The sequence below is a fragment of the Carlito syrichta genome, unplaced genomic scaffold (assembly GCF_000164805.1).
Source record: "Carlito syrichta isolate Samal-C Ts95f unplaced genomic scaffold, Tarsius_syrichta-2.0.1 Scaffold315647, whole genome shotgun sequence".
Classification (NCBI taxonomy): domain Eukaryota; kingdom Metazoa; phylum Chordata; class Mammalia; order Primates; family Tarsiidae; genus Carlito; species Carlito syrichta.
Genome location: NW_007259743.1, coordinates 98152 through 122275, shown reverse-complemented (window position 1 = coordinate 122275; position 24124 = coordinate 98152). Strand labels below are relative to the sequence as shown.

At 36.9% G+C, this 24124-nt stretch overlaps 2 protein-coding genes across 2 annotated transcripts; both read left to right on the top strand.

Moving 5' to 3' along the window:
* Positions 1–4711: 4711 nt before the first annotated feature.
* On the top strand, positions 4712–5641 carry LOC103275718 (olfactory receptor 5B3-like). Its single transcript, XM_008073114.2, has one exon. The coding sequence runs from the start codon at positions 4715–4717 to the stop codon at positions 5639–5641; it is 927 nt and encodes a 308-aa protein (XP_008071305.1). The 5' UTR covers positions 4712–4714.
* A 13249-nt stretch (positions 5642–18890) lies between these two features.
* Positions 18891–19823, top strand: LOC103275717 (olfactory receptor 5B17-like). Its single transcript, XM_008073113.1, has one exon. It carries the CDS (start codon positions 18891–18893, stop codon positions 19821–19823), a length of 933 nt encoding a protein of 310 aa, XP_008071304.1.
* The last annotated feature ends 4301 nt before the right edge of the window (positions 19824–24124 follow it).

Sequence of the window (24124 nt, the reverse complement as noted above, 5' to 3'; positions counted from 1 at the left end):
CCACAGACTGAGTTATTGTTTGTTTGTTTTTGAGTTGGAGTCTCACTCTGTTGCCCAGAATGCAGTGCAGGGCACGCTCATGGCTGCCACAGCCTGGACCTGCTGGGCTCAGGCGATCCTTCCAAGTAGTTGCACTTCGCCTGGCTATTTTTTTCAAATCTGTTTTAGAGATGATGTCTTGTCAAGTTGCCCAGGCTGGTCGAACCCCTGGTCTCAGGCAGTCCTCTCGTCTCTGCCTCCCAAAGTGCTGGGATTACAGGTGTAAGCCACTGCTCCTGGCCCACAGACCGGGTAATTTATAAGGAACAGAAATGTATTGGTTCACTGTTCTAGAGGCTGGAAAACTCACAGTCCAGTGGCTGGCAATGGATGAGACCTTTGTTTCTACATCATTCCGTGGTGGGAGGGCAAAGAGAGGATGAGAGAGAGAGCAAGAGGGAGCAAACCTACTTCTGCGTTAATAAATGCATTCATTTAATAATGGCATTAATTCATTCACGAGGGTGGAAACCTCATGACCCAAACATCTTTTTTTTGTTAATGTTAGTTTTAATGTTAGTTTTTATTTCTTACTTTCTAATCTACATTCTTTTTAAATTTTTTATTTTAAAGATGTGGGGTGCAATTCAGGGTTAGTTATACAAATGTTCATTATGCAGGTACCCTTGTTGATGAGGTATGTCCCCCTCTCCTGGCAGATTCCCACTACTGCCAATCCATTTTTACAGTATTACAAAAATCGTTCAAGGTTCACTTATAAGTGAGAACATGACACACAGTTCTTTGGTTCTGTAATAGTTCACTCGGTATTATAGACTCTAAGTCCATCCAAGTTGTTGTAAAGTTTTTAATATTGCCCTTCTTTATGGCTGCATAATCTTCCATTGTATATATGTACAGGTCCCATCTGCCAATACCATCACAATGGCAAATCAATTTCAACAGGGTTGGAGAGGAAATATTCCAAACTTAACATATTTTCTCCATTGATCTGCCTTTCCATCTTTCACAAAATTCAGATTATTATCTACACATGGGTCAACTTCTGCATCCTGTCACCCATTCCATTTATTTGTCTATCTTTCCTTCACCCATACTGTTTTGATTACTATATGTGATGGTAATGCATAAAACCAGTAATGTACGTGCTTCAACTTTATTCTTTTTTTTTTTTTTTTTGAGTTGGAGTCTCACTCTGTCGCTCAGACTGGAGTGCAGTGGCCGCTCCCGGCCACCGCAGCCTCGACCTGCTGGGCTCCAGCGATCCTTCCTCCTCAGCCTTCAAAGTAGCTGGAACTACAGGTGCGTGCTACCATGCCCGGCTAATTTTTTGATTTATTGTAGAGATGCGGTCTTGCCAAGTTGCCCAGGTGGGTCTCGAACCCGCGGGCTCAGGCAATCCACTCACCTCAGCCTCCCAAAGCGCAGGATTACAGGCTGAGTCACCGAGCCTGGCAGATTATCTGATTTTAAAAGAGTAGTATATTTTATACTAGCAAAACTTTCATTTTCATTGTCACGTAAGAGTGGGAGAGCAACCAGTAAGGAAGAAAGTATTTCATTTTGTGCATTACAAAAAAAAATCTAGTGTTGGCAGGTCTATGCCCAGCTGTTTATGAATAGAGCTAAGATTGATCTTGTGCTTTATAGTACAAGTCTATCCACACTTTTACACCTCTGAATTCCCAATTCAAGAAGAACCATTCTGTGTCTCTTCATACCTAGCAGTGTATATAAGAGAGCCAACAATGCACTGGCCACTCAGTATATCAGTTGTCAGACTGAAATTATGTTTTCTTTCAAAAATAACTTTAATTAGATGCACATTTTACTTGCTTGTTCTAAATATGGCAAATCACAGAAGAAAGAAAATTCATGTAAAGTGCTCTGGCATATTGTGAGCACTTTCAAGGTAACTTAATAACACTTCATAAAATTTTAATTACAGCACTATAATTATTTGGTTGATAACTTTCAGTTTGCTGTCTCTACCCCCAAAATAAGTTACCATGTTATTCAGTTTATGATGACCATTGTTAACACAGGAACTGATACAAAGTTAAGACTTTTTTATCTAATTAATCAATTTAATTAGATAAAAAAGAGTCAAGCTGTGCCTTTTGTGTTAGAGCTAGGCAAGTTTTATTTTTCAGTTCTGGGCACGTGATAGAACATATTTATTATAAAATAATTGCAAGTTCCAATGCTTTGCATATGTGCAAAAAGCCACCTATGAGGAGAATGAGAAGGATTGGGAGAGGACTAACACTGAATTCATTTCTTGTATCAGGCATTGTCTTAGCAGGGTTTTACCATTGCTTTAATTTTATTTTTAGATCTCTGTGAAATAAGCTCATTATATGAGCTAGGTTTTTGCAGGACATGAAACTAGGATGTAAGGAACGGTAGTAGTGGCTTTAAAGCCACATCCATCTAAGTTTGAATCAGTTACACTTATCTGTAAATCTGGTCAAGTTACTTGACAAATATATCTTCTTTTTTTAACTTTAAAATTTTTTTATTTTAAAATTGTGGGGTACATTTCAGGGCTAGGTATACAAATTTTCACTGTGCAGATACCCTTGTTGATGAGGTGTGCCCCCTTTCCCCAGGCAGATTTCCACTACTGTCAATCCCACCCCCCCACACTCCATCCCCCTGCAGTATCCCGCTACTGTCAATCCTTTCTTATAGTATTGTGGTGGTTGTTCAGGGTCTACTTATGAGTGGGAATATGTCATACACAGTTCTTCGTTTCTGTGAAAGAGCACTCAGTATTATAGACTCTAATTCCATCCAGGTTGTTGTGAAGTTCATGATTTTGTTCTTCTTTATGGCTGCATAATATTCCATTGTGTCTATGTACCACTTTTTTTTATCCAGTCCTCTTTTGATGGGCAGCATGGTTGGTTCCATGTTCTTGCGAGATCCAAACTTCTTTTGAATACTTTCCCCATAATTTCATCCTTATTATTTCTAGCTCATCTATACATATTGACAGTGGTATGTCCAAAAGTACAGACTTCTGATTTTACACTGGATTTAAATCTTGACTCTTCCTCCTATTAGCTGTGTAAAATTGTAGAGCATCACATAACTATAAATTCTCATTTGCCTTTATGGTAAAATAATTATAATTTTCCTAAACGTACATGCAGAGGAGGACCAAAACTCTCACAGAATTTATTTATAAAACTAAAAATGTTTATTTATTCTTACATATTTAAACTTCAGTCACACTCAATGTACTCTGTATTTGATACAATACACCTATAGAGACACTTTTTCCACTACTCCAAACAGTTTTGGAACTTATCACTTTTGTTGCCTTTTAGTGTTTCTGCCACATTGTCAAACGTTTCCTTTTGAGTCCTTTTTTCACATTGGTAAACAAAAAAAGGCACTGAGAGGTGATCCAGTGAATAGAAAATGTGGGGCATGAGAGTCACGCCAGTTTTTGGTCAGCAACTGCTGAACATTCATCAAGGTGTGGGAATATGATTCATGCAAATTAACCATCATGAAATTGGCAAACGAGTTGAAAGAATCTCAAAAAAAAAAAAAAAATTCTCTGAAGCCAGAACCAGCCTTTCACAATCATGCTACCTGGGACACTGATGCCAATGGTTTCGTAGAACACTTCCCTATTGGAGGAAGCCTGTACTACAAGGTACCCACCCTCAACAAAATAATTCCTGGGTTTTTTGGATCCCCCCAAAGGGTCCATCACCCCATCCTGATAATAATATTATAGCTAGCACTTTTTAGCTTTGCTAACCACTCGATATTTAAGCATTTTTGTGCATTTTCACATTTAAATATCACAATATTACTTTGAGTTAGATATTATTAGTATCTTCATTTTGCAGATGGAGAAAATAAGGTTCAGGGGAGTTAGGCAGGGACCAGTGGTAAATGGTATATATGCAGCTCTTCCCAGAGACCAAGCTCTGTATGTGATGCTGTGTTTTCCCCACAGAATTGCCTTTGCTGGTTGCACATTCCCCTACTGCCCCAGTTGTCCAAGACACTTAATGTTCATATAGCTCTCAGTTAATTCACTGTGAAACTCCAAACACTGAGTTTGAACCAAGAGAGAAAATAAGTGACTGCAAATCTCATTAAAAACAATTTGATTTATAAACAATTAAGAATGTTGTACTTGGGAACCACTCTGCTTGGGCCCAAAACTTGACTTGCTCTTAACTCTTGTGTAAACATAAATAAATCACCTCATGTCTTGTGCCTCTCTATTGAAATAAAAATAACAACTAACTGAACTCATAATATTGTTGAGAGGATTCTGAATGCATATGCAAAGTCTCCAGAGCAATCTTGTCAGGTAGACAACATAGATAAAAATAACAGAACTGATAGACTGAAATATATGTATTTCCAGACATATCATGTTGAAAAATTTGCAAAATTTTCCAAATAATACTTAACAATTATAAAAATGTAAGAACTGATGAGATCATCCATGAACATCTTTCCAATTCAGCAATTTGTAACTCTATAGGTATTTAATGCACTAAAATATAAGATTAAGATGTTGGAATTGGCAGAATTTTGAATTATGTACTATTGCAATGATGAAATATAATATATGGTCTATAAACATTCCAATTTCATTGTAATATCTATTCCACATATCGATTAACACTCTTTTTCTTTATTTCTCATTAGGTGATCTTCTCATTCCTAAATAACACTGATGGAGAACCATACAGAACTGATACATTTCATCCTCTTAGGACTAACCACTGTCTCAGAGCTGCAGATCCCCCTCTTTATCACAGTCACTCTCATATACCTCATCAATGTGGTTGGAAACCTGGGGATGATCATTTTGATCCTCTGGGACTCTCGTCTCCACTCTCCTATGTACTTTTTCCTCAGTAACCTGTCTCTGGTGGACTTGTGTTACTCTTCAGCTGTCACTCCCACGGTCATGGATGGGCTCCTTACAGGAGACAAGATCATCTCCCACAATGCATGTGCTGCTCAGATGTTCTTTTTTGCAGCTTTTACCACTATGGAGAATTTCCTCTTGGCCTCAATGGCCTATGACCGCTATGCAGCTGTGTGTAAACCCCTGCATTACACCACCACCATGAGAACAAGTGTGTGTGCATGTCTGGTCATAAGCTGCTATGTTGGTGGTTTCCTGAATGCCTCGATCCACATTGGGGGAATATTTAGTCTCTCTTTCTGTATGTCCAATCTTGTCCATCACTTTTTCTGTGATGTTCCAGCAGTCATGGTTCTCTCTTGTTCTGATAGACATGTTAGTGAGCTGGTTCTTGTTTATGTTGTGAATTTCAATATATTCTTTGTTCTCTCAGTTATCTTGGTATCCTACATATTCATTATTGTCACCATCTTGAAGATACACTCAGCTTCAGGACTTCAGAAGACTGTATCCACCTGTGCTTCCCACCTCACTGCAGTTTCCATCTTCTATGGGACTATTATCTTCATGTACTTACAGCCCAGCTCCAGTCATTCCATGGACACAGACAAAATGGCATCTGTGTTCTACACTATGGTCAGCTCCATGCTGTACCCTATGGTCTACAGCCTGAGGAACAAGGAGGTAAAGAGTGCATTGCAGAGAGTTGTTGAGAAGGCAAAATTGTGAGATTGTGAGTTTAACATTGTGGAACCCATAATAGCAAAGTTTCATTCTTCTGAGATATTCTCCTTGTCTGAAATTACTTGGAGATTAGGTTCCTGAAATGATATCCTTACCTCTTCAAATGTCTGTTCTGTAGAAAAAAATAAATATTGTGTCCATTGTAATAATACCTAAGTGAGAATGCTAAGGAGAATTATAAGATATTTGGGGTTCTACTTGTCAAAAACTTTATAGAAAATGTTTGATTCATTCACTCATTCTACATTCAGTTCTTCTACCACACACCAGTATAAACATACATGTGAAACAGGAGTATAAATGAACCCATGAACATATTTATACATGTGCCTCATATGGGCAGATACATATAGGAGTGTAAAATTTACTAGGTAAATGGAATGTGGATAATGTTTGATAAAATTTATTCAAATAATTAATTGGGATATTAAAATATTAATTTATGTACAGCATTATTTATTTAATTGAATAAATGTTTTTAGAGTCTTAATTTGAGAATAAAAGTGATTTAATTTTAAATAAAAATACAGTCAGCTCTCCGAATCTCCATGTTACACATCCATGGAGTCAACCAACCATGAATACGTATTTTATTTGTAAAAAGTGAAATACATCCATGAAGAGTAGTACATATTTAAATATACAACATGATAACTATTTACATAGCATTTACATTGCATTAGGTATTATAAGTAGTGTAGAGAAGATTTGAAGTATATGAAGGATGTGCATTGGTTCTATGCAAAAATGATTGTATACTATGGAACAATTTTTGGATTTATAATCTGTTTCATTGATTATTGTGTCTGTTTTGTCTATACTCCATGGTGCTGATTACTATAAGCTACAGTAAGTCATGAAATGAGGTAATGTGCATGCTCCTACTTTGTTCTTCTTTTTTATGTTATCATCTCTATTTACTGATTTTGCTCTTCCTTGTCAGTTTAGGATCTGTGTGTCAATATTTACAAAAAGTTTACTTGGGTTGCAATTGTGATTGCATGGAATCTTCAGGACAGTCAACTAAAAATCTTCCAATTCATGACCATAGATTTTCTTTATACTAATTTAGGTTTAAAATTTTATATTCATCAGTAGTCTATTTTTTTCTGCACTTTTAAGACACATATCTTAAATGTGCTCAAAGAGTTCAATGAAATCTTGGACAAGAAACTAAAGGAACCTAGAAGAATGATGTTTCAAATTATAGTGAATATCAATAAATAAATAGAAATTATAGAAAGTAAGCAAATAGAAATCTGGAACAAGCCGGGCTCGGTGGCTCAGCCTGTAATCCCGCGCCTTTGGGAGGCTGAGGTGAGTGGATTGCCTGAGCCTGCGGATTTGAGACCTGCCTGGGCAGCGAGACCTCATCTCTACAATAAAATCACAAAATCAGCTGAGCATGGTAGTGCATGACTGTAATTCCGGCTACTTGGAAGGCTGAGGCAGAAGGATCGCCGGAGTCCAGCAGGTTGAGGCTGCGGTGGCCGGGAGCAGCCACTGCACTCCAGTCTGGGTGACAGAGTGAGACTTCCACTCAAAAAAAAAAAAAGAAATCTGGAACAGAAACCACGAAGAATAAGATAGAACATGGAAAGAAAAGGCTCAGATTACTTGATTTTCATATATTAGTGTATTTAACATTTCTAAAAGAACTTTCATGTTGTTTTTTCACAGAAGAATAGCAGCCCATGAAGCAGATAGAGAGGATTTTTCTCCTTGTGACTCAGGAAGATCAAGCCATGGCAGGCCTATAACCATCTGGCTATTACCAAAAATAGCATTATAACTGGTCCTCTGTTTTATAGTAAAATCTTATCCATGCCCTTACATCTTTGAATTCCTGGATCAAAAACTACCATTCGGGGGTCACTTTATACCAAAGAGTGTAAATAAAAGAGTTTGGACATGTTGTATGAGCTAAATTTTCACAGAGCATGAAGCTGGGATTCAAAGAATAGCGGGAATGTGCTCAAGGTCACATCCAAGTTGCTAGTCAGTTATACTTCCCTGTACAATCCAGGGAAGTCACTGGATAAACGTGTCCTTGCAATATACCTGGTGTAAATGCTCTCCTGCGTCTTCTAAATGGTAACATCATATCTATAAGCTGACACTTTTTTCATTAATCTCTTATCTTAATTATCCCACCTCTCTCTTTTTCTTTCTCTCTTCTTTCTCTCGTTTTCATTTCCATGTTCAATTCTTAAATTTTTTTTATTGTGTCATATGTTTTACCAAGTACTGTTACAATAGTATAATTTTTTATACTATTTATCATTTTATCCTTTTGCCAATATACAGATGCCCCTCAACTTATGAGTTTATATCCTGATAAACCTACATTAGAGACTGTCCTTGTTACCTCTGCTAAAATGGTATCAGCAGAAATTATAATACTAGTAGTATCAATAGTAATAATAGTAGTAGCAAAAATTAACGAGTGTTGTGATACAGACATTGCTCTAACCATTCTCCATGTTTTAATTCTGTACATTCAACTTCTTTAAATGAAGGAAACTTTCAGTACTCTATAAAGATGATAAAAGTGATATAGAGGAAACTTAACTTTACCCAAAAGTTTTAGAAGAATGGTATGTTAGTCAGAATTCTTCAGAGAAACAGAACCAATGAAAGATGATAATAGAGAGAGAGAGAGAGAGAGATATTAAAAGAGATTCATTAATCTCTTAATTAATTCATGGAGACTGAGAAGTCCCAAGATCTGCCATTTAAATTGGATGCCTTGGAACATTCCAAACCGAAAGGCCTGAAAACCAGGAGTGTCAATGATATAAGTCCCAGTTCAAGTCTGAAGACCTAAAGACAAGGTGTACCAATGTCCCACGGCAGGAAAATATGAATATCCCAGCTCAGGTAGAACAAATTTAAATTTATCCTTCCTCTGCGTTTTGGTTCTTTTCTGGGTCCTAACAGATTGGATGATGGCCATCTGCATTAGTGAGGGTGATCTTCCTCACTCAGTTTACTAATTCAAATGCTGATTTTTTTCTGGAAACAACCTCACAAACATGCCCATATATAACAGCTATCTGACTGTTCCTTAGCTCAGTCAGGTTGATACATGAAATTAATCACACTGATAGTAAAGATTACAGACTTTATACCATTCTGCATAATTTCTAATTCTATTTAATAGCTGGAAATAAGGGAAATAAAAATAAGTAATTATTCCCCTTTTCTGCATCCTCACCAGCATCTGTTATTTTTTGAGTTTTAATAATCACCATTTAGCTGGGAGTAGTGGCTCATGCCTGTAATCTCTCCACTTTAGGAGGCTGAAGTGAGACCCCAGGGTTTGAGTTCAGGCTGGGCAACACGGTGAAACTTCGTCTCTATAAAATAATCAAAAAATTAACTGGGCGTGGTAGCACATGCTTGTGGTTCCAGCTACTTGGAAGACTGAGGCAAAAAGATTGCCTGAGCCCAGTAAGTCAAAGCTGCAGTGGCTATGAATGTGCCACTGCACTCCAGCCCAGGCAACAAATAAAAAATATATACTAATAACAACAGTAATTTATGTGAGATAATGTCCCATTGTGGACTTGATTTGCATTTCCCTGATGATTAGTGATGCTGAAATTTTTCAAAATATACATTTTGTCATTTGTATGTCTTGTTTTGAGAAATGTCTCTTCAGATGACTTGCTCATTTTTTAAAAATTTTTATTTTTAAAGAAGTGGGGTACAATTCAGGGTTAGGTATACAAATGTTCATTATGCAGGTACCCTTGTTGATGAGGTGTGCTCCCCTCCCCTGGCAGTTTCCCTCAACTGCTAATCCCACCTCCCTTTCCCTGGCAGTTTCCCTCAATTGCCAATCCCACCCTTCCCCCCTCCCCTTGCAGTTTCCCTCAACTGCCAACCTCACCCACCCTCCCCTGGCTGGTTCCCACCACTACCAATCCCTTTCTTATAGTATTATGATAATTGTTCAGGGTCCACTTATGAGTGAGAACATATGATGCTTTGTCCTTTGTTTCTGTGATAGAACACTGAGTATGATCGTCTCTAAATCCAGCCAAGTTGCTGCAAAGTCCATAGTCCTTCTTTGTGGCTGTATAATATTTACTGTGTATCTATACCACTTTTTTATCCAGTCCAGTTTCGATGGGCAGCACAGTTGGTTCCATGTTTTTGCTATTGTGAATGGTGCTACTTGCCCTTTTTAAATCAGACACTGCTGATGTTAATATAAATTTGTGCAGCTACTAAACAGTTTGGAGTTTCCTAAAAAAACCTAAAAATAGAACTGTCGTGTGATCTAGCTATCTCACTGCTAGATATATATCCGAAAGAAAGGAAATCTGTATGTCAAAGAGATTATATATATGTACTCCCATGTTTATTGCAGCACTATTCACAATAGCTGAGATATGGAATCAACCTAAATGTCCTTTAATTAATAAATGAAAGAAGAAAATATGGTATGTGTATACACAAGGAAATATTGTTCAGCAATAAAAAGAATTAAATCCTGCTATTTGCAGAAGCATGAATAGAACTGAATAACATTATGTTAAGTAAGATAAGCCAGACACAGAAAGACAAATATCACATGTTCTCACTCATATGTGGAAGCTGAAAGAAAAATCTTATGGAGCTACAGAGTAGATTGATGGTTTTTGGAGACTAATAAGTGTAAGGGGAGCCAGGCTCGGTGGCTCAGCCTGTAATCCCGTGCTTTGGGAGGCCGAGGTGAGTGGATTGCCTGAGCCCGCGGGCTCGAGACCCGCCTGGACAACTTGGTGAGACCTCATCTCTACAATAAATCAAAAAATTAGCCGGGCATGGTAGTGCACGCCTGTAGTTCCAGCTACTGGAAGGCTGAGGCAGAAGGATCACCAGAGCCCAGCAGGTCGAGGCTGCAGTGGCTGGGAGCGGCCACTGCACTCCAGCCTCGGTGACAGAGTGAGATTCCAACTCAAAAAAAAAAAGAAGTGTAAGGGGGAGGAGGAGATAAAAACAGCTTGGTAAATAGATGCAAAACTACAGTTAGATAGAAGAAATAAGTTCTAGTGTTCCATAGCACAATAGGGTGAGTATAGTTTGCAATAATTTATTGTATATTCCAAAATAGCCAAAAGAGAAAATCTGGAATATTTCCAAAACAAAGAAGTTATAATTGTCTAAGGTGAGGGATATTCCAATTATGCAGATTTGATCATTACACATTTTATGCATGTATCAAAATATCGCATGCACTCCAGAAATACATACAATAATTATTTAACAATAAAAATATATTACAATGAAATAAATATTGCAATAAAAAAGTAAACCAATAATAAAAAGTAGCTTTTAATCAACAGTATAAAACAAAATATAAAAAGGAAGTCAACAAAAATCATAAAGATAAACTACATATCAACAATTTTATAAAATTCTTTGATGGATAACATAAATATTACCAGACAACACTGAATTTAGAATTAACATATACTAATCAGAACTTTAAAATATTCAAATACAGCTTAGAGAGTAAAGAGTTGGACTGGGCTCGGTGGCTCAGCCTGTAATCCCAGCACTTTGAGAAACCGAGCTAAATGGATTGCCTGAGTCCGCGGGTTAGAGAACTGCCCGGGTTAACTTGGCGAGACCTCGTCTCTACAATAAAATCAAAAAATTAGCCAGGTGTGGTGGAGCGCGCTGTAGCTCCGGCTACTTGGAAGGCTGAGGCGGAAGGATCACCGAAGCCCTGCAGGTCGAGCCTGCGGTGGCCATGAGCGTGCCACTGCACTCCAGTCTGGGCGACAGAGTGAGATTCCAACTTAAAAAGAGACAGAGAGAGAGAGAGAGATGGGACAACCCCTTCAGATCCCCTCCTGCTGTGGGAGCTTTTCTGTCCTCTCAATAAATCCTGCTTTAAAAAAAGAGAGAGAGAGAGAGTAAAGAGAGGGAAAATACACTTTAAAGACAATTTAAAAGTCAGGTAGGACACATGGAGAATCAAATATGTTCTTGTGTAAACTCCACATGGAATGAATAGAAAGAACAGAAAATGGGTAAGATTTTGCCAAACTGAAGAAATTTAAGTCATATTAAGGAACCCTACTAATTTGGGGGCAAATACAAGTCCAAAATTCTATACTGAATCATAATTTTAGGAAAGTGAAAAACAAAAACACTTAGATGACCGAGAGAAAGATACAAAGTAATGATAACTAGCCTGACATCAGTCTTTTCATTGGAAAGGAAAACTAAATCAGCAGATTGTGAATACATATCTGAACAAAACTGAGAGAAAGTAAATTATAAATCCAGATTTTTATATCTAGGCAAACTGCCAATTAAGTTTGATTGCAAAATAAAGACATTATCTGACATACAAAAATGGAACACTAGTTTAATATCCAGAGGTGCAGTGAAAATGTTTCAGTAGAGGGAAGAGATACAATTGACCTGTTTGAGGAAATTTGAAGAAGGAACTCAGCATGCTTAGTTCTTTTGCTTCTCTTTTGGTCCTGCTCATCTGCAGCAGGAGTGCCTTCTGTCTATTTTCCAGCTTTATTCGTGTGGTAAGCAAACTAGGAGAGGATCCCAGGATTCCCTATAATCTTGGGTTACCTTGGGAGTTAACAGCAGAAAGCACTGATGAGGTAGTGGGAGGGTGAGTCAGAGAAGGAAAGGAGGCCACTGCAGGGTTTCTTCAGGGAGTCGGTTATGTCGACAGAAAGCTGGGGTTTCGCCTAGCAGGACCACCGGGAGATGTATAAGACAGTCTTCTAAGTTATGCCCCCTGAAACAGGAGGAACTGGGTACTTCCCACTCTACTTTTTTTTTTGAGTTGGAGTCTCACTCTTTCGCCCAGCCTGGAGTGCAGGGGCCGCTCCCGGCCACTGCAGCCTCGACTTGCTGGGCTCCGGCAATCCTTCCGCCTCAGCCTTCCGAGTAGCCAGAACTACAGGCGCGCGCTACCACGCCCGGCTAATTTTTTGATTTTATTGTAGAGATGAGGTCTCGCCTGCCCAGGTGGGTCTCGAACCCGTGGGCTCAGGCAATTCACTCACCTCAGCCTCCCAAAGGCGCGGGATTACAGGCTGAGCCACTGAGCCCGGCTACCACTCTACTTCTAAAGGTCATTTATTGATTATTGACATCGGAGAAATCAAATGTTCCACACAGGGGCTGAGCATGTTTCGACAGCAAATTCTATGCCCTACAACTATGAGATGCAGATTCCTCTTTCTTTATTTCAGAATAGGCATTGACCTGCATATGAACAATATGTGCCAAGAAAGAGTGGGTGGAGCTCTAACAGTATCTACTAAAGAAGGCTAATTCAGGGCAGAAAAAAAGCCCATCTGGTTGTGTAGCTGAATGAAATCTTCGAATTGACTTATCAGCACTAAGGAACATTTTCATCTTCCTCTTTTTGACACCTATGTTATATTTGTCAGCTGATTGTAAACACAAGAAAAAAGGGATTAAATTTATCACTCTCCTAACAAATTCAGTGGCCTATCAGTTAGTTATAACAGGTATTTAAATGGAAAGCAGTGTGAAATAAATTTTAAAAGACAGAAAAAATATATATATTTAGAATATATTACAAATTTCAATGATATTATATATATTAATTGGTTAAAACCCCATTTATGTACATAATGGCAACTTAATAAAATTGGGGAAGAAAAAAGGAATGACAGAAATTACCACAAATGAATATATTCAACGTAACAAGCTCTACCCCTGCGTGCAGTTTAATTGTCTCATCCCTAGATAAGTGTGATAAGGGGAAGCTACTGCCTTCACAGGGACCCTATTCCCCAGAGAGTTCCATACTTGTAGAATTGTCTTCTGGCTCTCATTCATTAGACTTTGAAATCATATTCATGAGGCTCCACATGACATTATTTAAAAAGGACAAGAGTCTTAACAAAGCCACTTTGGTCTCCATTTATCCAGATAAATCTTTGTACTCTTAGTGGACACTCTGGCCTTTTCCCAAATGGAGTATCTTCAGTGAGTCTTCAACCAAAAGCAGAAAGAATAGCCCATGATAGAAAAATTATATTGGTTCATGCTGAAGGGATAATGACTTACTAAGTTCTAAATAGACTTACCTTCATTTTCTCTATACAGACAGAAGGCTGTTAAGTTGTGGGAGAGATCACCTTATGTGTGTTTCACAAATATGGAAACTGAGCTCAGCAGGTTAGTAACTCTTCCAAGTACACAGAAAAATCCACAGTACATGCAAAACCTGAACCCAAGCTTTCAAGCTCCGTGTTAATGATTCTTTATCCATCTTTTTATGCTTTAGGAACTTTGAACCTTCTTTGACAAGAATATGAAAAAAGTATTCCCAACATTACTTATGCGTTCTTCCAAGGACACAATTCTGATTTCAGACTCACAATTCAGAATTGCCTCTTTCTTCTTTTCTAAAAGCAAGGTAAGTTTCTATATTTGATCTACACTTTCAATGAAAGATGTAATGATGCAGAAGCAGTGTGGCATTAACATCTCCTCTCATGTGAACTTTTGAGAATAGATCTGCTTGTTTGGACACATTTTCTAAAACATAGACATGGGTTTAATATTCAAATGTAAAGACATTTAATCTCCAGAGAGTACAGTGATGTTTATGAGATGCCATACTGCTTCCCTTAAGATGATAGCAAAAAAACCTAGGATAGATGATGCTCTGATAGAGTTGGTGGCACATTCATCTGGTTTACTACATGTTGGATTGTCATTGAAGGGATAGTCACTAAAACCGGGTACAACGTCACTTCAGTAGACTCCAGAAGGATTCTTATGAAGCTACCAATGTCCTTACTCCATTTTCTCTATCATTTCCCCACAATCTCACTTTTCATTACTTGCTTATCTAGAAAATCTGACATTGCCATGATTGGAGGCACAGAAATTGGAATAAATTGGATATGAGTTTTTTTCCTAAATGTAGAATATGAGGAAAGCACAAAATCTTCCAATCCTCCATTTTTTAGAAGTAAATAGGTTATATGTCTACGTGCATAAATATTCTCTCCCCATTCTCTGATATCTATCTCTATCTATTGATTTATCTATCATCTATTATCTCTCATGTATGAAACAAACTAGATCATAAGCACAAAGTCAAACTGCTGTTGACATCAGAATATCTGCTTTAAGAGATTAATTTATTCCATACATGTAAACTTGGCAAGTTATACTTCTTTCTGCTCTCTTAATGATTCATATATGTAAATAAGAAGTGGTCACATGATGAAGATGTCTTATTCTCAACAAACTCTAACTCTAGAGATAATTTACCTACAATATTTTGTATTCATACTCAGTGTGGTAGCCTTAATAATGGCCCTAAAAGGTATCCATATTCTAATCTTCAAAATCCATGAATATGCAACTTTACACGGTTAAAAAAAGAGAGAGAGAGTGTGTTGGGAGCCAGCCTTGGAGGCCCGCCTGATTGACAAAGTCCAGGTGCACTGAGGACCCCTGGCCACAAAGCGAGTTGGGGCAGCTGAGGCCCTTCTGTCTTCCGTCTATGCTGTTGGTATGGCCGAAGAATTCTGTGCAGTCGTGGAAGAAGAAAATGGCATGTTTACGTGAAGTATTCACAGCTCACCTGGAAATGTCATGGTTCATTTTTCCATTTCCCACTAAACTCTGAAGGACATCAAGAATGCTTTCTGTCACTTGGTTATAAGTTACTAGATATTGCTTGAGTAAAAAATGATATAAGTATATTCACTCCTTATTTGATTTAGAATTATGTAGTTTAGTGTTTAGACATAAGGTTTTTTAGAAGCACAAGTTTATAGTAAGTTCATTATTAATTCATTATAAATTCTAACACTTATCTAGGAGTTATGTAGGTGATTTATAACACTGTTTTCACAGATTTAGGATGAAGATTAATCGTTAAGGTTTTTACTTAATTCAATAGTTAAAATTTTAAGTTAATGTTTATAGAGTGGGTTTTCACTGAATTCATAATATACTAATTGGATACTTTTATGATAAATTAACTAACTACAGAGAGCAACCTTGGGGCCTGGGAAACATCACTAAAAGCTTCTTTTGAGTTTCCTTTAAAAATAAACACTGCAGGATAAGAGAAAAGTAACAAAGACACCTGGACAAGAAAGGCGATTACCAAGTTTTGAAGGTCATAGAAGCCCCAGAGAGAAAACTCCTGTTACATGGAGAAATGTGCACTTGGAAACTTTCTTGAGACATTTCAAGGACTGTAATTTGGGACTTTGGGCCAAAACTATCATTTTTGGTTTTATGAAAAAGACTTATTGACTGAAAGCAGATAGTGTTCTTGGCTTGTTTGTTGCTTCTAGACCACTAGATGGTGGTAACTTTTAAAGGCTATGTACGTGAAGGAATTTCCTTTGTCTTGCCCCTTTATGAATGGTATAAAAACTTTCTGTTAACTAACATTAAATGTCATCTGTCCTGCAGGCATTGGGCCTGCAAGCAGGTGTCCAAGTATATTATTTTCGTCATAAGTTCCTTCTTTCACCTATTTATCTCTCCTTCAGGAAATCCCACACCCGGTGGGAGCAGGACCCCAAAAAGAGAGAACTGGGCACAGAGATTAAATTAAAGACTTTAAGATGGCAAAATTATCCAGGATTATTGTGCAGGTGGACCCAATGAGAAAATTTTGGTTATTATAGGACATAAGAAACATACCAAAAATTAAAATTATAACTCATATTATGATGTAATTGTTTGCCAAACACAAATAATCAAAACTCTACACATGTCAAGTGATAGGTGCTGGGAATAGGAGAAAGATGATAGATAATAGTGGCTATCAAGGAATTCAAATAAAAAGATTTAGCCTACTTGGTCATGGTGGATGATTTTTGAGGTATGTTGTTGAATCTGATTAGCTAGAATCTTGTTGAGAATTTTTGCATCTATTTTCATCAGCGATATTGGCCTGCAGTTCTCTTTCTTTGTTGGGTTTTTACCCAGTTTGGGTAACAGTGTGATGTTAGCGTCATAAAATGATTTAGGGAGAGTTCCATCTTTCTCAATTGCCTGAAATACTTTGAATAGGATTGGTATTAATTCCTTCTTTAGGATCTCAATTTCTTCTTGTTTCAACCTTGGGAGGTTGTGTGATGTCAGAAAGTCCTCCATTTCATTTACGTTATCAAGTTTGTTTCCATACAGATTGCTATCAATCTCTGATAATCATTTGTATTTCTTCAAGATTAGTTGTGACTTGATCTTTTGTGTTTCTGATTGTGTTTATTTGGGCTCTTTCTTCGTCAGTCTGGCTAGGGATCCCTCAATCTTGTTTATCCTTTCAAAGAAACAGTTTTTTGCTTCGTTGATTTTTTTCTATGGTATTTTTGTCTTCTATGTCTCATATTTGGGCTTTTACTTTGGTGATCTGGATTCTTCTGCTGACGTTTGGGTTTTGGCGGGCTTGCCTTTCCAGCTCCCTTAAGTGATATTTTAGGTTTTATGTTTGCACATGTACAGATCTGCAGGCTAGAATCAACCCCCACCACCTCAGACAATGAACATTCAATCCTCAATTCCTGATATCCAGCTAAGTGTTGACAGTGATGACAGGAAGAATAAGCCTGAGATAAAAAGGGAATTCTCTTAACACAAGTGACAATGAAGTCTGAAAAGAAGAAATTAAATAAAAAAGGACTTGAAGATTTCTAGGTTCTCATGCAGAATGGCTGACAAAGCCACTCACTTGGGAGAAGGTTTGAGTAAAAAATACTGGAAGAAACAAAAAAGATCTCAGATGTAGTGTGTGAGAAAACATCAATCAGAATAAAGCTACCAGATTTCAAAATCTACTCATTCCTTGAGCCCTAGTGTGTTGCCACCTACCTTCCCTACACCAAAATAAAGATCATTATTCCATCCTAATAACAATATTATAGCTAACACTCATCAGGATTGTGCTAAATGGCCACATTTTACTGTTTGTCATGCATTATCTCATTTAGCACTCAAAATAACCCTGTGAGGTAGGACCCAAGACCACCCTTTATTTTATTGATGGATAAAATGAGATTCAGAGAAGTTAGGTTAAAACCAATGTCTCCCAAGTAGTAAATGTCAGAGCTTAAATGTCAGTGCAAATGTACTTCCTTTCAAAGTCTTAAATGTTACACCCAATGCTATACTTTTCTGCAGAATTGGCTTTGTGGTTGTACATGACTTTATTGTTGCACTTATTCCACTGCATCTATTATGCATTTATTTGTGAATTGCTCTACTTTGCAACTCCATATATTAAGCTTGATATAATGAAGACAATGATAAGTGTAAGTTGTATGAAATAAAAACAATAAAGGCATTAAAGGCATTTAGGTTGGGAACCATCCTGATTGTGTCTGTTAGTGCTTGTATAATCTTGAATAACTTTTTCAAACCCTTTTTTACCAGGATACTTTGTATATAAATGGGCATAATAATTAATCAGCTAACAGGATTAATGAAAGAATTATATGAATTAGATGAGAGTCACAGGTTGACAAAGGCTTATGGTATCCCTTACCTGTGTGCATCTTCAAAATGGTGGTAAATATAAACGTATAGGATAGCATAATAATGAGAATTGCAAAAAAGACATTAAAGGTTGAAATAAGAACAAGGATCAGCTCACTAGTGTGTCTGCCAGAACAGATCATAGTTGTATATTCATATAATTCTCTCTCTCTCTCTAAATATACATATTTAGTAACTTTGGTTACTCCAAAGGTTTTGGCTGGGTTGTTTTCAGAAGACAAAGTTATTTCCTACAATGTGTGTGTGTGTGTGTGTGTGTGTGTGTGTGTGTGTGTGTGTGTGTGTGTGTGTGTGTAGAGAGAGAGAGAGAGAGAAGTATGGCACAGAACAACTATGGAGTATAAGAAGTTAGATTCAAAGATAGATTCAAAGATGATATTATTTGGGTGAAAGATGTATTCTAAGTATGTGACCTTGGGCAATTCGTCATTCCCTTTCTGTTACTAGCTTTCTCATACACAAAATCAACAAACTGGAAAGATGATCCATTAAGATCCTTTCTTTGCAAAAGTCTATTACTCTATAGATAAGCTATCCACTAATTTGTGTTGTAATGCCCATAATTTTGATCTAAAGAATATGAAAACAAATTATTGCTATAATAAAATAATGATTTCACATTTCAACTTTTGTTCATCACTGGGTTTCTTTATACCTTTTTTGCTACAGAGCATCTTGTGAATTTAAAATAGCATCCATGAAAAACAATACAAAGGTGAGTGAGTTCATCCTGCTAGGACTAACCAGTGTCACAGAACTGCAGTTTCCCCTCGTCATAATGTTCACCCTTATCTACCTCATCACTGCAATTGGGAACATGAGGATGATCACATTGATCTTGTTGGACTCTCATCTCCACACTCCCATGTACTTTTTCCTCAGTAACCTCTCTCTAGTGGACTTTGGTTACTCCTCAACAGTCACTCCAAAAGTTTTGGTTGGGTTGCTTTCAGAAGACAAAGTTATCTCCTACAATGCATGTGCTGCTCAGATGTTCTTTTTTGCAATGTTTGCCACTGTGGAAAGTTATCTCTTGGCTTCAATGGCCTATGACCACTATGCAGCAGTGTGTAAACCCCTGCACTATACCATCACCATGACAAAAAGTATGTGTACTCATTTGGCTCTAGGCTCTTATGCCATTGGTTTTCTAAATGCTTCTATCCAAATTGGAGAGACATTTTGTTTCTCTTTCTATAAATCCAATGTGATCCACCACTTTTTCTGTGATATTCCAGCAGTCATGACTATGACCTGTTCTGACAGACACACTAGTGAGCTGACCCTTGGTCTTATTTCAAGCTTTGATGTCTTTTTTGCAATTCTCATTATTATGACTTCCTATATGTCTGTATTTACCACTGTTTTGAAGATGCACACAGGTAAGGGAAACAGGAAGCCTTTGTCAACCTGTGACTCTCATCTCAATGCTATGTCCTTATTTTATGGGACTGCCATCATGTACTTACAACCAAGTTCCAGTCATTCCATGGACACAGACAAAATAGCTTCTGTGTTCTACACGATGGTCATACCCATGTTGAATCCTGTTGTCTATTGCATGAGGAACAAAGTGGTGGAGAGCGCATTCAAAAAGGTTGCTGAGAAGGCAAATGTCCTCTATGTTTAGTCTTTTAATGATGTAAAATGCTCAGAAAGTTATTTTGTCCCTTTTAGATCTACTTCATGCGTAAATCAAATGTTAAATGACACATAGTGTATGTGCGTGAGTGTGTGTGTGTGTGTGTGTCACATTATCTTTGTCCACTGATCAGTTAATGTGCATTTAAGTCGTTTCCAAATCTTTGTAACTGAATTTTGCTGTAATAAACATACCAATGTAGGTGTCGTCTTCATATAATAACATATTTTCCTTTGGGTAAATACCAAGTAGTGGAAGTGCTGGAATTTTATTTAGTTCTGCTCTGATCTTTGTTATTTTTTTTTCTTCTGCTAACTTTGGGTTAGGTTTGTTCTTATTTTTTTATTTCCTTGAGATGAGATGCTATATTGCTAATTTGTGATCTTTCTATTATTTCGATGTAGGCATTTAATGCTATAAATGTCCCTCTCAACACTGTTTTTGCAAATCCCAGGGGTTATGGTATGTTGGGTTTCCATTTTATTTCATTTCAAAAAAATTAATTTCTTCCTTATTTTTGCCAGTGACTCAAAGATAGTTCAGGAGCATGTTGTTTAACTTCCATTTATTTGTGTAGTTTAGTATTTGCTCATAACCCTTAGGTTTATGTGACTGTCATTTGTATGCCTTTATATATTTGCAAAAATATGAGTTGTTATTTCTTGTGTGACGTGGTCTGTGAAGCTTTTTATTATGCTTTTATATGCTTATAAAATAAATCAAATTTTAAAATGTAAATAAATCCTTTAAATAATTTTTAAATTACATTTTCAAAATTATATTTTCAGAATCTTGATTTCTTGTGATATCTACATTTAGGTTTATGGCATTCGGGTTATGTCTTTAGGGATTATGATTAGCTCCCATCCAAGCACTCTCTCTCAATGCGTTACACATTCAGAGCAACTTCCCCAGTGATAACCTAGAAATGATTCCTGAAAGTACAGTCATATACATTTGTTCTCAAATGAGCTATGATCTTTTGTTTCTTTAAAAAACTCTCTCTGTAGTTCAAATTTTCACATTTTTAGGCATCGGTTTAATCATGGCATTCCTCTTCTTTTAATATTTATAGTAATAACCCCTGCTTATTCCTGACATTTGTCTTCCTGAACATAGATTTGTAGTTGTATGGCTTTATTACCCCTCAAATCATATTTTTGTTTCATTTGTTTTTTTCTTCAATTTTATTGATTTCTCTTCTACCCATATCAGTCCATTTCTTCTGTTTTCTTTAATCATAATTTGTTCTTCTTTTCTCCCCTACTTAATGACTATAGCTTCCATCAGTGCTTTGAGACTTGTCTTTTTTGACAATGTAAGCATTTAGTACTATTAATTTCCTTCTCTATGGGCAATTTAATTGCATCTTCCCTAAGCAGGTGGAATACGACTTACTGTTCCTTCAAGATCCTCATATCTCTAAAACTCTTTTCTGGAATTGAATAGCACATGTTTTCACTCGTAAGTGAGTCATATTAGTGCAAGGGAGGGAGCTGCAGCCACTGGGCACTGCCCGGGAGGAAGGGAGGAAGGAGGCACATAACAGCACAAAGGGCATATGGTCCTAAACCAGGGGAACTGAGGCCAGTTGGAGAACCAAATTTCACCTGCATGTAGCAGCCGACCTGTATAGCTAACCCTTACTTGTACTCCACATCTCTATAGTAAAATTAAAAAATAAAAACAGATAAAACTTGTTTCTGCCCCCATTCATTGGCTTCTAAAATGCCAATATGATTCTAGTTTGACATCTTATTAGATAATTTTAGAAAGAACAGGCTTAAGTCAGGCCTTTTATTTACTCATTTGAATGTGAATAGTTGTGCACACATTGACCTTTCCTCAGATGGATGATCTTCTGAATCTGCAACCACAGACATGGAAAATACCCTAAGAAAAAAGTTGTATTGAATGCAGTTAGCATGATAACTCTTTATTGAGTTGTTTTATAGACCTTCCCTTATTTGCTTTTTTCAGCCAATTCTGTGACATATACTGGGGTGTTAATAATATTATGTCTATTTCCAAAAAATAAATAAATAAATAAAGCAACTGAAGTTGGCATAGGGTAAGTGAAAATCCCAAGGGCATTTTTCACCTGTGTTAGTTCAAGAGGGAGCTTCTTCAATAGAATGCATGCATGCTCCCCAGTAAAATTGCAGTTCAGTGACTCAAAATTCAAGATTGCCAACACATTTTCTCAAGGAAGCAATGTATACAATCTATATACATTTTAAGTGGGAAATGTAATACACGTACAAGCAGTAACAAAGTTGCACCTATCATTAATAATCTCAGCTCATAATAGGACACCATTGATATATTTGAAAACAGTTGGACTACAGTGTTAAAATGATACAATGATAAAATACTTCATTCAGTAAGAAGTACACTGGTACGCATGAAACACTACACTAGATGTCTCAACAAGACGAGCAAAAACACGACGCAGACGGTGCTCTGATTGAAGAAGTGGTAATTCCAGCTTGTTTACTATGTGTTGGTCTATCACTGTAGGAAAATCATGCCTAAAGAGTTTGAATTGACTCTTCCCTTAGTCTCCAGGAGTGTCCTCGGGCAATTATTTAAATTCTTTCTCCCGTTTTGTTTTCTTTCCACCATAATCTTAGCTGCACCACATGGTCAGCTTTTCTAAGCTGACCATGTGGTGCTAAAGAACACAGATTCTGAAATCAGTCATGTCTACATTTGAAACTTGAATCTTCTTCATAATAGACATGTAATTTCAGGAAGTAACATAACTTCTAAAATTCTCAGTTTCCCAGTCTGTAAAACATTGATAGTAGAACTGGTTTTAAATGCTATGGAGGTTAAGATATATGAATATCTAAATCAAGATTTCATTTATAAGGGTTTAGAGAATAGAACACATGTTGTAAAGAGTTATAAGTTATAGTAGCATGTGTATCAGAAATTGGTAAATATAATACCTTTAGTTACTAGGAGTGTCAAGCGAAGTGGCAAGTTGTCTAGGGGGAAGAGAAGAGAGAAAAGTAGTTACTGGGATTGGATATGCCAGTGAAGAACCAAAACTCAAAATGAAAAAACACACCTATGGAGATGACCACAGGAATGTATCTGCAGGCTTAGGAAAAAAGCACCAATTCATAAATTTTTAGCTTTCTATCTCTGTGGTTCATCTAAAGAATGGAGTAGAGAGAATAGAAATGAGTTATAGAAAAGGAAACTCACATGATATGGAATAGACAGAAACTTAAGCAAAATTAGTCTGAAGATTCCAGAGTACTCACATGGGATGACTGGCAGACAATGGGTGCAATGAGAAGCACAGGAAAGACAGTGGACCCACTACGTGAAAAAACAAATGCAAGGGTGGGCCACCAGGCTTTCTGCTCATCCACACCTTGAGGCCCTGCATATCGCCCCTCGGCTTTCCCCAAATCACTTCTATTCTTAACTTTATGGGCTTTTTCATCATAAAGAATGTAAAACTTTAATAAATATTTACTTTGTATTAATAACATGAACATGGTTTTTTATTCCTTCCTTATGTGAATTTATTATATTGGTCTATTTTTGCATGTTAAAGCATTTTTGCATTCTAGAATAAATTGTAATCAATAGTGGTTTATAATTATTCTAGTATACTGAGGGATTTCATTTTTTAGTAGTTTTAGTAATGCTACACATGCATTAAAGAGGGATATTAACGTACAGTTTTCTTTTCTTTTTTATTATAAAGATGTGGGGTACAATTCAGGGCTAGGTATACAAACATTGATCATGCAGGTACCCTTGATGAGGTATGTCCCTCCCTCCCCTAGCAGTTTCCCTCAACTGCCAATCCCACCTCCCTCCCCTGAAAGTTTCCCACTACTGCCAATCTATAGTTTTCTTGATGTATTTTACCTAAATGTCATATAAGGTAATGTTGACTTCATGGAATGAATCAAGAAGTGATTCTTAGGCATTTATTCAAATGAGATTTTAAAAACTATGTGCATGTACACATATGCACACACACACTCACACACTCACACAGTTTAGGAAAGTGTATAGTTAGTTCAGCTTAATTTGTAATCACCAAACAGTAGAAACAACATAAATTTCCCTCAACTGGGGAATAGAAAAAACAATGTGCTAAGTGCACAGAATAGAATACTAAAAAAGATACTACAAAGGACTTTCTGAAACAGAAATAAAGAGAACAATCTCATTTACACTAGCTACAGAAGTAAAATAAAGTACTTAGGCACAAATTAAACCAAAAAAGGGAAGAACCTATACACTAAAATTATAAAACA

Excerpts from the sequence above, each read along its gene's own strand:
- LOC103275718 (XM_008073114.2), top strand. The coding sequence starts at position 4,715 with ATGGAGAACCATACAGAACTGATACATTTCATCCTCTTAGGACTAACC.
- LOC103275717 (XM_008073113.1), top strand. The coding sequence starts at position 18,891 with ATGAAAAACAATACAAAGGTGAGTGAGTTCATCCTGCTAGGACTAACC.